Source organism: Eutrigla gurnardus (genome assembly GCF_963514095.1).
Source record: "Eutrigla gurnardus genome assembly, chromosome: 13".
Lineage (NCBI taxonomy): Eukaryota > Metazoa > Chordata > Actinopteri > Perciformes > Triglidae > Eutrigla > Eutrigla gurnardus.
The window spans coordinates 16,777,850-16,792,862 of record NC_139936.1 but is presented as its reverse complement, the minus strand read 5'-3'; the positions used below and the strand labels follow the sequence as shown (position 1 = coordinate 16,792,862).

Below are 15,013 nucleotides of genomic sequence, written 5' to 3'. Positions count from 1 at the left end.
ACTAAACTGACTTTTTTCTTTACTTTTTTTCCCAACAAACTAGCCTATACTATGACTATTTTATGACTTTTTCGACATGATATACTATGACTTTTTTAATTACTTTTTTCGACATGAATACTAATTATTATTTTTATGACACTATATTATGCCTTTCTAATGACATTTTATAATATACTGTACTATGGCTTGTTTATGATATTTTTATGAATAACTTAACTATTGGCTTTATTCATTTTTATGACACACTATATGACTTTTATGCCATTTATTGCATAAAGCATGTGTCTATGGCTGCTTTTGCACACACTCCATGTAGTTTCTTTTTGTCAAAGAGGCATGAAAAAAAATCTGATGGAATCACAAAAGTACTTTCCCTCCTGTCTGAATGTTGCAGCGACAGAGGAGACATTTTACGTTTGTCTGGGCCTTAAGTTGGCTTCACATCTCTGTGGCGCTCAGGAGCAATGGGGCGAGTCCCCTCACAGGTCCTCATACGGTGTGAATCAGCTCAGTTTATACTCCAACATGCACGGCTAGTCTTCTGCTATAGAGAAAGCATTTAAAGAGATTTAAAGACTGCATACAGATTTGGGGCAGCTTACTGGCTCAATTCTAAGTAACCATTCTTGTGACACCTTTAATTCATGGGCTTTATGGTTTAATGTATGTACAGCAAAAACAAACAAACAAAAAACTATTATTGGACTTTACATCCCTAAACAAACAGGTTACATTGTGGGGGTAGATTTCTCTGAAAGTCATGCAACTAGCCATGGTGGACCCCACTTCTGTCTCAATGTACAAAATAAGTTTGCCTGGATAAATGGCTGACAAATAACATAATAATAAGTTAGCTGTTACTCACTTCTTTTACAGACCAAAAGAGTGCAATGTTACTTTTGAACCACAAGTGGTCAGTGCTGCACCGCACCAGAAAATCATGAGCTGTGCTGAGTTGGTTTCTGGGTATTTGGGGATCTCACTCAAGGACAGTTTACATTTCTCCTGGCCAGAGTGAAAAGTAAGTCAAGTCAGTTCAGCACAGAGTTGGGATCTGCCTGCCGACAGCTATACATAATTAAACACATAAAAGGTGCATAAAAGGCAATACATAATGAAATATAATCATAATACAATAAAAGTAGAAGTTAGGAGAATTTTTTACTACATGGTTATGGAGTCAGAAAAGTACTTTTGGAGGAGAACGTTTATTTACAAGCAAAACACGACACATTTTCAGAACTTGCACAGAAGTATTCAGAAAGGAGTTCAATTGCATCTGTTGCAGTGTAAATCCCACCTCAGGAAAACATTACGTGGGGAAAAAGCAAAGGCTCTTGGGAAATCGACTCCAACAACAATGAAAATCTTCTAAGGTCATGGTTTTTGTTGCAACGGCAGCATGGTGAGATGAAGTCGTTCCTTGCATTTTAATAATTTCCTGTATTGTGATCTGTTGTTTTAGCAGCACACGATGGTTTAAATGCAGTCAGGGAAAGATGTAAATTATATTTAATGTTAATGTTAATATAGAAAATATCGGGACATCCTTTGCTGCACTTAATACCCCCTCTCTCCCCCTATCATTTTACCTTTCCTAAACAGTAGACTTGTTATGGAAGACAGTATGTGAAGCAGGATGATGCTGAAACATGAAACGATGTGCAAAATAATGAAGAAAAACGCTGAGCAGTAAAGATTTGGTTGCTCCATTACTCAGACCTTTATTATAGTTTAAAACACAAAGTACTTTTGTACACTCGGTTCAAGTATACTTTTAGTATACATAATGTAGCTGTTCCGACATGTCGAATGCACTGGACCCTCAGAAAACAGAGGACCAGTTTCATAGCACCATTATAATAAAAAAGTACAATAAAATAGGATTCACACACACTCACACACACATTATTGTATTATCGTAAAGTATCTTTTTAAAAACAAGGAATAAAACTGTTAAAAAAAAACATAAAAACTTCAATAACAGGAAGTAACTAATATCTGCAACTCTTGACCGTCTACACCGGGAGAAATGTTGTTTGATGAGCTCACTTTGAGGAGATCTCTTTGCTCTTTTGTTTCTTTGTAAAGGCGAGAGGTAACGGCTGAAATCTTCCTTTTTTTAAAAGCATGTTGCCATAGAAACAGTCCTCTGATCCTCCTGTGTAGTCAACCTGTTGTCGTGTCTGTCTTCGGACAGACTTTTGTGACATATAGACATTTTTCAATGTTTCGTTAATATTTGTATGATTCAAAAGCAAGGGCGAAGAAAAAAAAGCTCTGGAGAAACATGAGTAATGCCTGTGAGATGGTGTTTACTTGTTTCATTGACAGCTGAGCTGAACTCTGGTAACTGTAATTTACAAGCTGGGGTCATCAGCTAGCTAATTAGCTATCTATCCTGGCCCATGGTCATATGAAGAGAAATGGATACAGCGTTGGAGGTGGGGCCTCGTTTGCTGCTCGTTGGCACATGAAGCAAAAAAAATAAATATTGTGTGTATTTCTCGCCACTGTCGCGGTGTGACACCTATTCTTGGGTGATTTTGGGAATCATGAGCTAATCCTGCTCGATGTGATTAATACCCCTAATATGTCAATCTGACCCGAGGGATACCAGAGGGTCCCAAAAGTGAAGACCATACAAGGCTTAAGTGTCCTGAGAGAACTTTAGCTATCATGACACTATAAATAAAATTGAATGGACTTCAGAGTATAAAAGTTAGATAAAATCACATTAATCTTCCGCATCCTTCTAGAGCAGGCGCACTAGCGCTGCCTTTCCCACATGGTGCAACACGGCTAATTAGCTACTAATTAGCTATGACAGCCTCTTCACTACAAATCTGCTGTTTGCTCAAAGTGTTAACTGTAAAGCAGTATTTGATTTGCTAATCGTGCAGAATAACATGAAAGTTATATAATAGTGTAAAAAGTCAAATCTCTTTGATAATGCACACTATATTGCCGCTTATAGGTCAATCCGGGCCTAAAGGTTTGCTCAAATAAAGCTTTTAATAATCATTTCTGGACTAACTGAGATTGCTTCCGAGACACACTGCTGCACCAAATGCCCACAACTGATTGTATGATTGTGGAGCATTTCTGCTTTGAAATGTGACCTAATTCAGACTCTATGCAAAGACATCTTCATGTATTTTCCAGAGCAATTTCAGAGAATCTATGCTCCACTTACTTAAAAGAAGGCTGTGGGGCACTTTGGGACTCTTCAGCATTTAATATTTCAGCCTTGGAGGATACGATTTATCGGCAAATTAGCACTTGTAATTTGTTATGAATGAATGGTTTGGTTTTTGAGGACTTGCTTGCGTGTGCAACAGCTCGATTTGATAAACTCCTCAATGATGACGAGAAGGCACTTCAAGAAACTCTTGAAAAAGGGAAGAACACTGCATTTATTTCCAAAACGGACCGCTGCTGTTGTTAACCACGACTCCTCTGGATCGTCGGGCGACCCGGCACTGACGTCCAGACTCTCCAGGCGCTGAGCACAAAGTGATGCAGCACGAGTCCGTTGAAACGCTGCACTTCAAAGAACACACATTCTTGATGCACCTTGTGTAAAATACCTGCCACTTTCTGGCAGGATGATTTCATTACTCATTAAACGAAAAAAAAAGAAAGAAAGAGTCACGGGGCACAAAGGAGAGCTTCAGCGTTCTCGTGATCTTAACTGGTGGTTTGAAAGAGTTGGTACGGCTGTAGCTGCCTCTGTTTGAGGAGGGGAGGGGAGGGCATGTTCGTTCAGCTGGGAGGGTGAGGAGGGTGGAGGGGGGAAGAAAAGCTGCTGCCTCGTGGATGACGGAGAACATAAAAAGATAGTTTAACCATGGCAAGGGCAGGCAGGGGGGATCCACTAGAAGATGGAGATGTGTAGTGGTTGGGGGGCTGCAGGTGGTCTTGTCTGCCTTCTTTACCTGTGGGTCACCTGGTTGTTGAGAAGGCCTGGGAATGTCTGTTCTGTTTCAGTGCTTAATGAGCCACCTAGCAGAGACGGACAGAGTAACCAGGCTTCATTAGCATAATGACAACATTAGATCATACATATATATATATATATATATATGATACTAGAGTCTACAAGTGTATTCTTGACATAAAAACTTTTCCAGAACTTTCATAGTCTTCATCCAAGCATTTCAGACAGGTGATGTCATGTGATGACAGCTTAATCAACTGATGAAGACCATGAGATGGGGACCAAAAGATTCAGAAAAAGCTAATGTGTTGAAAAATACAATTTTTAGAATATAGACTAAAGTACTATAGTCAATAATATCAAAATGAATGTACCAACTATGTCATTAAGCCGTTTTATATTTCCCGTATAATTCAACAGCCATGTGTTAAACTTGGCGTCATTCAGTTATTTTCCCTGCTTTTTGTTTTCAGTCAAGTACTTAAGTAGAAATATTGATTCTCGCAACAATCTTATTTAATTTGAGGTCCAGAAGTCACAGATATTCCTCTAATCAATGTGGAGCTCTTACCATTATGGCAGCTGTACATCCACACACGATGGCCATCGTATCGACATCTGCATTTCATGATGTTGTTGCTGTAGTCGGACTCGGGCACCTCGTAGTTTGGATTAATGACGATCTGTCAGAGGAAGAAGGAGCGGTTTGCTTGTTAGAGGCCGGCACCGATGGCTGCAGCATGCCAATACTTCCCCTCTTTATCCAGAGAACAAATAACAATATTACCTGGAAAATGTAATCTCCCGGCTTGAGTTCAGTTATGTCGATCCACTGGCAGTCGATGTCGTGCCTGTAGGTATCCCAGCAGCCCACAGTGATGCCCTGCTCCCCAAAGTTAGCGCATTCATACCTCTTTTCAATACCTGTAATAAGACATTTTTAAAAAGTATTGGTAAATAAACCCTCTGAGAAATATTCATAAATGTTAAAGCTGCAGGAAGTGATTATTTTGGACAAACAAAGTGGAAAAATCGACTTTTATTGTGACACGTTGTAGCCCAGAAGGAAAACTGGTACCATTGCAGCTACCAGTTCACTACGTAATTAGACAAGAGAGTGACCCCTTTCACATCACGACCTCCAAACGTGTGTTTTGTGAGGTCACACGTCTTGAAATCAAACCAGAAAATTAAATAGTTTGGTCCTCACCTTCATCACACTCGGAGTCCTCCAGGCAAAAACTTGCTTTGTGTCCTTCTGCCACTTTGGTTCCATTGAGGGTGAACAGGTCGTAGAGCGTAAACACCTCCATGCTGTGATAATGCCTACAAACATGGAGGGAAATGTAGTTTTACAAACCCAGACAGGCTCAAAGTATCGCAAAACATACAAACCCAATGAGGTCACCTTATGTTGTCTATTATATCTCTAGTGTGAAAAATGTCATCCACTTCATCATTTGATCCTTTTGTGTAAAATTGTCATAATTAGCTTATCAACTCTAGCGTTTTGTGAGGTCATCCTGACCTTCACCTTGGACCTTTGTCCATCAAATAGTGATGTCTGTGTGCCGAATTTGAAGAAATCCCCTGAAGGGGTTCCTGCCATAGCATGAGAAAAGGATGGATGTGATGTCACAAAGGATGGATGTGATGTCACAAACGCCATCCGTGACGTCAAGGATCCAGGATGGTAGTCCACAAACCAACGCCGGACTACGTCCACTTTTCATACACATTTTGTAGATGTTTGTGCCACATTTGAAGAAAATCCCTTGAGGCATTTCTGAGAAGCCGTGTTCAAAACAACGGACCGGACGGACGCACAACCCGAACACGCGATGCCTCCGGAATGCATGAAAAGAAACATTTGCAAATTGGCGTCTGCGATCCGCAGCATTTAATTTGAAACGGTTTAATTTCGGCCTGATACGCTCCGTCAAGTTCCCGCCGCTCAAGGGTGCGACAGCTTTGACGTCTGAAGCTGCCAACAGCAGAACCGATCCTCCGGCCAACACAGAAACCACAAAAATGTGGGACTTTTGTACAGTAGCTCGCAGCACCCGTCAAATTACAGGGCAGCAGGAGGTATGGACGAGGATACATTGCTCCTGAAACATGATGAGGGCTGACTCATCGCTCTCCTTTGAATTACGTCTAATTTGAGATGTTATTTCTGAATCATCTCAAATGTCCTCTTCTGCTCTGCGGTTTACAAAAGGGCTTTATGCTTGGGATTTATAATTAAGTTGAAATTTATATGTTACTGTAATACAAACAGGTTACAACTGCTTCCACAAATTACACTGTTTGGAGAACGGCACATGCAATTTTGGAGACGCTCATTGTTCTGTAAATATCTAATTAATAGTGAGTAGTTAGTAATCTCCACACCGCCACGGTTTGTTTCAAGATTTTTATATCGAAAGAACGGTGGCGCGTTAAATAGTTAACCTGCCAATCTGAGTTTATTTGAGCTGAACAAGCAGTTTATTCAAGGAAAGGTCTGGCAAATACCATATTTGATTAAGATTAGGGCTTTCAAACGATTCATTTTTTAATCAGATAATCGCAGCCTAGCTGTGGATTAATCTTCTTAATCTAATTAAATGATTTACTATTCGAAAATATACCTGAAAAATTCCCATTTTCTCTGTATGTTGTTGTGGGAACAGAAAGATAAATGACAGAAGGCGTATATGCACCAGAATGTGAAGCCTCTACAAACAGGGACGCACAGATACCACTTTTTTTCACACCGAGTACAACTACTCAAAATTCAGTACTTGCCGATACTGAGTACTGATATAATGTAATACCATTACAATAGAACAGAAATGCCAAAAATTACAATTTGTGGTTATAAGTTAAATGCTGAAACTATTTCTTGTTGAATAACACTTTATCCATGCACACGGCACTTTCTGGACAAAAACTGGGCCAAGAAATAGTTCCAACATGTAACTCTCCCTAAAACCATAAACTGTCCTATTTCTTTTCAGGAGCCAATTAAATTAAATAGATGTGATGCGTTCAGCGTATTTACTATATACTTTAGAGAAAGCCAGAATCTTTATGCTAAGCTAGGCTAATTGCCTCCTGGCTCCAGGTCCGTACTACATTTATCATCCAACTCTGCTGCTGAATCATCACATGGTGAACTCAGGGAAAACACACTGACCTGTGACAGTCGTGCCACACCCAGGAATGTCTGCCCGCCTTGGGCCGGAAGTCCGACTGGCCATTGTTGTGGATCTGGGAGGAGAAGCGCAGCAGGCGGCGGTAGGTGTTGGCTGCTGCCTGGCTGGAGGAGGAGGACAGACAGTTCTCCTCATACGCGCACTGCAGCATAAACATGGGCCTGTCCTCCATGTAGGTGGTCTGCTCCACCACCTGAGGGTTCAGCACCAGGTCAGGAGCCGCTGTGGACGGTAGGGGGGAAGGAAACCACAGAGGAGCAGGTTTAGAAACAGAGAAATGTAAAAAATAAAAAAACACACAAAATTGAAAAATTCTAGCAAATAAAGTAAGTGACATGTTTCTGTTTCAAACTGCAGAGCCGTCTTGTGATTCCTGAGGGATATTGGAGTTTTGGTAATGCAAACATTTCTCCAAGCTAGAGCTTCTCCAGAGGCAGAAATCATTTCATTTGCTGAATTAAATCTATGTGAAGAGCTAAAGAGTCAGAGATTTTCAGTGTGAATGTGTGAACAGAAAAAATTGAATGGCAAAGGCTCCGGTCGAAATGTAATTAAAAGTGGAAATGTCTTTTCTTCGTTCATTCAAGGGGCAGAAGACCATTTTATTATTTTTTATTTCTCATAGTTGCCCCACAAAAGCATTCTCCACAAACAACACATGAATCTTGGGTCTTACTCTCAGAGCAGGAGACTCCGGCGGCGTTGCGTCCGCCTCCCTTGGCGCAGCTGAGGTGAGCTCCGTGGTGCAGGCAGTGGGACAGCGACATCTCCGTCCCAGAGCAGCGGACGCCACTCATCACCACGGAGTCGGCGCTCACTTCTCCGGGCCAATACCACGTCTCCTGTGGGGAAAGCAGGACACTTGGTTCAACTTCAGAGCTGACATTAGGGGGGAGCATCCAGATGTCACCCACCTCTGGTTTAATGCACTTTGATGGATTACAGAACAAGCCTCAAGCCTTCCATGTGAATCAGCCTTCCAACACCTAGAATTATTAAGTAAGGGTCCTGCATTTTAAATGTTCCTCCAGCAGGGGTCCAGAGGTATCATGGGTATCAGTTTCCATGAAATGTTTTGAAGAAATGGTGATTCTCTGCATTGACCATTAGATGGCGCACGCAATCCTTTTATATCATCATGGATAGGCCATCATATTGCATTGGTATATAATGGGATATATAATGGTATTATATATGTTTACACACATTCAGATTTGTATATATTGAAAAAAAATGTATATATATATATATTTTACAAAGTGACCACTTGAAGAAATAAAGCCTGTGCAATGTTCCTTTGACTTGTTGCCAGATGAAGAAATTAGCCACCATAATACCATAACAAAGTACACAATGATGATAAAATAGTTGATATTGGCAGATGATGTGAAACCCAACCTTGAAAAATAAATAGTGATTTAAGTTATATCATGAGTTTAACTCGTTTCTAATGAAAATGAACATTTTCACAATGGTAAGATTCAGTCAGATAAATAAAGTTTTAAATAAAAACAATGCCCTTTTAGTGCTTTTACATCACTTTCCCAATCATAATATGCACCTATTAACAATATATGCTGAAAAAAAAATATTTTCATCGTGTTTTTATATCAAACTAAAAAAGAAATTCTTCCAGGAAATCAAAATATGAGTCATGCTTACATGAGCTAGTACCAACCAGTGACATCATGACATCTGTCCATCAATCAATTTCTTGATTGATGGACGGGTCTTCAGTGCCAGAGAAGGTTGTGAGCTAATCTTTTGAACGATCATATGAAATTCCTCCCAAGGCAGCGTCCCGCCTGCTTCACCTGGTTCACTCAGAAATACGTCCCGGTACATGAGACACTATTGAATGGGGGCTGTGACTTTTACCTGGAAAGCGCTGCTGGCAAAGCCCAATCCCAGCTGTCTGCAGACCACCATGGCCTCCTTGGTTCCCCAGCTCTCACTGCACACGGTCCCCCACACCAGAGAACCGTTCCTCTCCACCAGCACCTCCACGCGGCCCTCGTAGGGGTTACGACCTCCACTCAGGCGCAGCTACACGGGCATGAAAAACAGAACAGACTGAAAACGGTGAAGTCAATCTGTGATGTTTAACAGGATCAAAAGTTGAAGCTCACCGACTGCTGGAAGCCCATAGCGGGAACGTTACATCTGACGGCTGCATCCTCCTCGTGGCTGCAACCGAGAGCCTCTTTGTTGAAGAAGCACTCCGTGATGGACTTCTCGAATCCAGAGCATTCCACCTCATTCATATGGACCGGACCCATACCTGATACACACAGAAGAAACACTCTCAAAGAGGATGCTTCCCACCCAAACTTAAAGGGAAAAAAAACATATGATAATTATGGCCGAGAGATCTAGCATCACTTTTAGTCATGTCGTCACTGTGAGGTTGCCAGGCAACCACCAAAGACTCCACTAAGTCATCTGCCTGCTTAGGTATGCGACTTCATATGACCAGAACTTGTCACACATGTCGTGTTTTGTGTAGCTTAGCAGAAGCTTTGCAAAAAAATAAAATAATCAGGATGACACAAAAAGTTATCAAGCTTACAGCCGGTGCGGCACATGAAGAAGAAAAGAGAGGCTCACACATACTGTACATTACAAAAACAAGCTCTCAGTCCATCACAGAGCCCTAAAGTACATCAACAACAGATGAGTACTCGTGGAAAAATTCAAAACAACTATGATAAATGCTTTATATCCACCACGTGCTAATAAGACCTTTTTTTTCTCCTCTATTTTTTCCATCTGAGTTTTGTTTATTCTCCACGACGGCTTACAGAGAAATGATGAGAACTCCTGATGGAAAATGATTTTGGAAAAGGGCCCCTCTGTTCTAACATTTTCCACTTCTAATGTTACTGGAATGTGCTGCCCTGTTTATGAAAAAGGAAACACCTCCATACTATTTTTTCCGTAGTATATCCTGGTAACAGGTGAGCTGCGGCTTTAAAACACCGTGTAACAGGGCGCATATATGCTGAGTGTGTAATTTAGAGGCGGGTCAGTGGCACAACGTGCCGTTAAAAACTCTCCATGTAGCCGGCGTAGAAACCCTGCTGGTGCCATCTGGGAGGAGACTCCTCAGTGGAGACCATAAAGTGAGCCTGCACAGAGTGAAAGCCCCCAATTAGAAAATTACTAGTCAATACAAGGAGGGGGTCTTTTTCTTATGGGCCCCGTTTAAACCCTCAGGAAACACACGCTTTGCCTCGTGCATTTTACAATGAAATACACAACAATTTCAGACTGAACACTTAATCTGGCTAACAAATAAAATGACATTTCTAGTGTAAACCAGTTTGGGTCTTAGTTTTGGTTATCTCTCCTAGCAGTTATGATTAAATTGTACAAATCAACAACAAAGCCCCACGACAGGAAAGTGGTCTACTAAGGGGGGGTCACTGCTAAACTTTCCTTAAAAGTATAACACAGTCAAACACATTTCAACTGTTTTGGCAAATAAACATTTGCAGTGACCCTGGGGTGTTATTATTTATTATTATACTATCCATTTTCAATATATTTACCAGTGCAGTAAACATACTGAATTAGGAAAAGGGAAGTATCAGCTGGGAGACAGAATAATACAGAGATTAGTTTACAACAACCTATAAAGTGTCCCAGTAACCCGCTGTTAGCCTACTATGTGGTGTTAAAGCTGTACAAATGTCATTATCATTTATTTTACTTTATTTACGTTGTGTTTGGGTGCAGAACCAGTCTCAAAACCTTTACATATAAAGCAAAAACTAGCTTAGTTGTCATTTGGTTGAACCATATTTTAATAGTTTGTATTCTATTGTATCCGCTCTAACCAATATCTCTGTATCAACAATGATCAAACCACAGTTTGCGACATTCCTTAGGAGTTGGTGGAGACCAAAACAAAGCTCAAAGGAGGAATTACAATTGTCAACAGATGAATTTAACTGATGCAACATGTTGCCAACACATTACCATAATAACTATGTAATGTAATATGTTACAGCTGATACACTAGCCCCAGTCGGCAAAAAAGAATGCAGCTTTAATGCAAAAAAAAGAATTCTTAGATCAATCCAAATGTCAAACTTTTACGTCCCAGCATCTGAACAGAAAGTAATAAGGTCAGAGGTTTAGATTCTCCATGAGCTATCGGCTTGCCTTCTCTCTTTCCAACAAGAAGAAGAATCTATTTATTTACAGAAGGAGTTCCTACCAGCTCAGGAACGGACCCCCATCCTGACAGACCTGCACGATGTCACTAATCCTGCTCCTCTGATTCACATCACTTTTACCAGATCTGTGAGTTCACGATACTCTGCTCTGTGGCATGGAGGGGCGACACGAGGAGGAACGCTTAAAGGATAGGAGTAATGCCTGAGACGTTTGGGACGTGTGGTTTTGCTACACAGTCATGACCTCCCATAATACACATCTTGTTCCAACAATAAAGATCATTCTGAGCTCATTGGACTGTTTAAGGTCTACTGTGTACTTAGTCATGGCTGTTTCTGCCCACAAGCAGTTTCTTTATGCGTTTTCCATTGCAGCACGCTCGCATAGATTATTTTAATGCCGTAGTTTCATCTAAAAGCCCTTAAAAATGTCCTTAGATGTTGCCCCAGAACCTGAATCAGCAGCAAGGAGCAGCAGGAACAAGTAAGACCCGCCTACCTTGTCCCAGGCGACCTCCGGACAGCGCCTCTATGGCCGTGCCGAAGCCCAGCTCCCGACACACCACCGTGGCAGACAGCAGGCTCCAGTGGTCATCACATATGGTGCCCCACTCTCCGTTCTTCAGCACCTCCACGCGGCCCTCGCCCACGATGGCCCCGCCGCGGAGACGGACCAACGGTTGCTGACGAGGGAAAAAAAAGAGAGAGATTGTAAAACAAAGTGTTCAAAATCTCGAACCACATATTTGTCTTCAGATAATCGACTCGACTCAGAGTTTTCTGTGAGGAGAAAGCCGAGGAGGCCGACTGGGTGGCTCGGTGTTTATAGAACATGCTGTAAATGTGGTTCTCCCATTAACTGTTTAGACAAACCGGAGGTTTTTACATTTTACAAGTAAACACACAAGTAGCAGTTTAATCTGACATATGGCTATTAGTGTTTGGAGGAAAGAGCAGGAATCTTACAGTGTTCACTCTGTAATGCAAGCCTCGCTCCTGCTGTAAACACATACCGCCGTTAACACTAACGTCGTGTAAAGTATCCATGAATGTGATACGTAATCATATCAATATTAATGGTCATTTATCAAGAAAACATGTCCAACAATGTCTAAAATGTGGGGATTTTTTTCTGCTTTTCTGGCTTTTCCAATACATTATTGTAATATTGAATTTAACATTGATTTGGATTGCTGGTTGGACAAAAGAAACCATTTCAGAAGATCACCTTTGGCTTTATGACTATTCTATAATAAGTCATGTCAGGAAGAGAGTTATCAAGTCCAGCAAGGACGAATCCTCCGATCTTGTCTCAAAAGACCTAAACCTGCAGAAGTCCCCGTTGCTGGCTTTGCTAAATCTCCAGCTTTCTGTTAAAAAATCCTTCTAATTACTCTCAACTTGACCTCGGAGTACATCAGTAGGGACGGGAATCGAGAACCGGTTCCAAAAGAATCTAAATTTCCACGCAGAAAACAGATCAGGAATCAATAAAGAAGGCTGACAAGCAGATACGATACTGGCATTGGTATCAATAAAGTCTTAATATTTCCCATCCCTATGTATCAGTGAGTTGACGGGCCCAATAAGTGTCGCAGGTCCTCGGAACTTCTGGGAGTGCACAGGTCAAAGTTCAACACTTGTGGTGGCCATGTTTGTGCCGTCCAGGCATCCCTGTTTACACTGTTAGCACTCTTTGAAAAGTGAAAAGAATAATTACCTATTTTATAGACAAAACAATAAATGGATTTGTTAATTAATAAATGACGGATCGACGCTGTAATGGACGTGAAAAGAAAATACATCCAAAATAAAAATATGATGTATGATCCGAAGTATACTTTGTATTAAATGTGTATCTATGTGTGAGTCAAAGCCTACTTCAATGCTTCCTCACACCAGTAATCAGGTGGTTTTATCTGCTTTTCTTTTTCCCCCAAATCTCTCTGGCTTTAAGGATCAAATCTGCCGCAGTCAGACTCATTGAGTGTGCCGGAAGATTTAGGACGTGATGTCAGGCGAGCCTCTCCCAACTCGGCACTCAGCTGTGGAACGTGACAGGGAGCAGGCAAGCTCAGACCGCACGCTGGAATGTGGACGGAGACACGGAGACGGGAGTTCACGTCGTCTCAGCAGCGCTGTGAATGCTGCGAGTGTTTCCTGGCTCCATTTGTTTACCGAGCGAGTGAGTTCGACATCCCTCCAAAACCTTACGACAAAATAAAGTCTATTTAAATCTGCAAATTTGTAAGTGAGAAAAAAAACCCCTCTTTTAACCTACTGTGGAGGTCAAAGGTCAGAATCACAGCACCTGTGTAGCCATCAGGGAGTCAATGGAAGTCTGACTAAGGAACACATTCTGTACGAAAAAATCAGAAAGCTTTACGGTTTTGGTCACAAATGTATGGTCTATGTAATGTAAGTCTCTTAGAGCTTCATGCATACGTACATGTAATTATTTTGCACATAGGCACGTAAGTATTACAGCCACGTATGACTGCTGAAGAGGTCACTCCAAAACGACGGCCATGAATCACTTTTGCAGTTTCAGGCTTGCCACTGGATTTACTGGAATCTAATAAATCACTAGAAATCTGGCTGCAGAGATCTACTCCCAGAGAAGGTGGAGAAGACTCCAAAACTGGAAAAAACCAACAAACATGTATTTATGGACCAGGCTTTGCACGGGGGAATCGCCATTCTGACACGGGGCACCACATCACCAATTACCTGTAGCACATTTGAGGAAGTTTCAAATGTGATGTTAAGTCTTTGCATTAAGAGTGATTCCTTTCTAGAGAGCATTTGACTGAGAATGCATATCGATAGCACAGGGCATGTTTGGAGGGCTTCTTTGCAACGTTTCTTGATTTCCCTGTGAAATCTGTGTCAAGCATCCAGTTTGATGAGAAGTGATGAAGTTAGCCGACATCGTCCCGAGCATTTGACTCTGAAAGCCCGAGATGATCATAACTCCCTTCTAAGAGAACAAAGTGTCCACTTCAGCTGCAGCTGCCGTACACAAAGTGACACAGAGTCCGGAACATCAGTGTTGATCTCCCTCCAAAACACAGAATCCCCCTCCCTCGGCATAGAGTCCACATCTGAGCTGAACCAGTGCAGCTGGCTTTTTATACCAGCTTTGTTTACCAGGTCAGATTGTTGACACCACCCACCGACAGGAATAACTGGAAAACATCAACAGTGAGGTTTTTACGAATAGACTTCACCTCGTGTTTGAAGGCCTTCCTGAATCCCGTCAGGGGCGTGGGGGCGAAGTCCTTGCCAGGCACGCAGCTCACCACCACGGGCAACCCTCCAGCACAGGTCTCGTTGGACTTCATCACGTTCGCCTGGCCCAGTTTGCAGCTGGACAGATGGGCCTCGTTGCCGGTGCAGTTCACGGCGTAGTCCCAGTATGTGGGCTTCCTCCGGCGGGCGAACATCCTGGACGGATTGGAAGAGAAGGAAACGATGAATCCACCATTCGTCATCATCAGACTTCAGGGCATCTTCATAATCACAATAACATTTTATTTGCAAAGCACCACAAATTTAATTGTCCTCGCTGTCAGCAGCTGTTCTGGAATAAAAACACAAAATGTAAACAACTTTCCCAGCACAGCTGAGAGATAAAAGTTTGCTAACTTGTGGACAACGGGCAGCATTTAGTCAATAAATACGCAGAT

General features: G+C 41.8%; 1 protein-coding gene across 1 annotated transcript in view; it reads right to left on the bottom strand.

Annotated features, from left to right (window-relative positions):
* Positions 1-1,696: 1,696 nt before the first annotated feature.
* loxl2b (lysyl oxidase-like 2b) overlaps positions 1,697-15,013 on the bottom strand; it is a 28,352-nt gene continuing 15,035 nt past the window's right edge. The window contains exons 5-14 of the mRNA XM_084024692.1: positions 14,555-14,771; positions 11,824-12,007; positions 9,273-9,424; positions 9,022-9,189; positions 7,820-7,985; positions 7,125-7,365; positions 5,154-5,269; positions 4,731-4,867; positions 4,515-4,626; positions 1,697-4,008 (exon numbers count right to left, since the gene is read on the bottom strand). Coding sequence (XP_083880818.1) covers positions 3,938-4,008; positions 4,515-4,626; positions 4,731-4,867; positions 5,154-5,269; positions 7,125-7,365; positions 7,820-7,985; positions 9,022-9,189; positions 9,273-9,424; positions 11,824-12,007; positions 14,555-14,771 — 1,564 coding nt within the window. The 3' untranslated portion in view covers positions 1,697-3,937. The remainder of the gene's footprint in view (positions 4,009-4,514; positions 4,627-4,730; positions 4,868-5,153; positions 5,270-7,124; positions 7,366-7,819; positions 7,986-9,021; positions 9,190-9,272; positions 9,425-11,823; positions 12,008-14,554; positions 14,772-15,013) is intronic.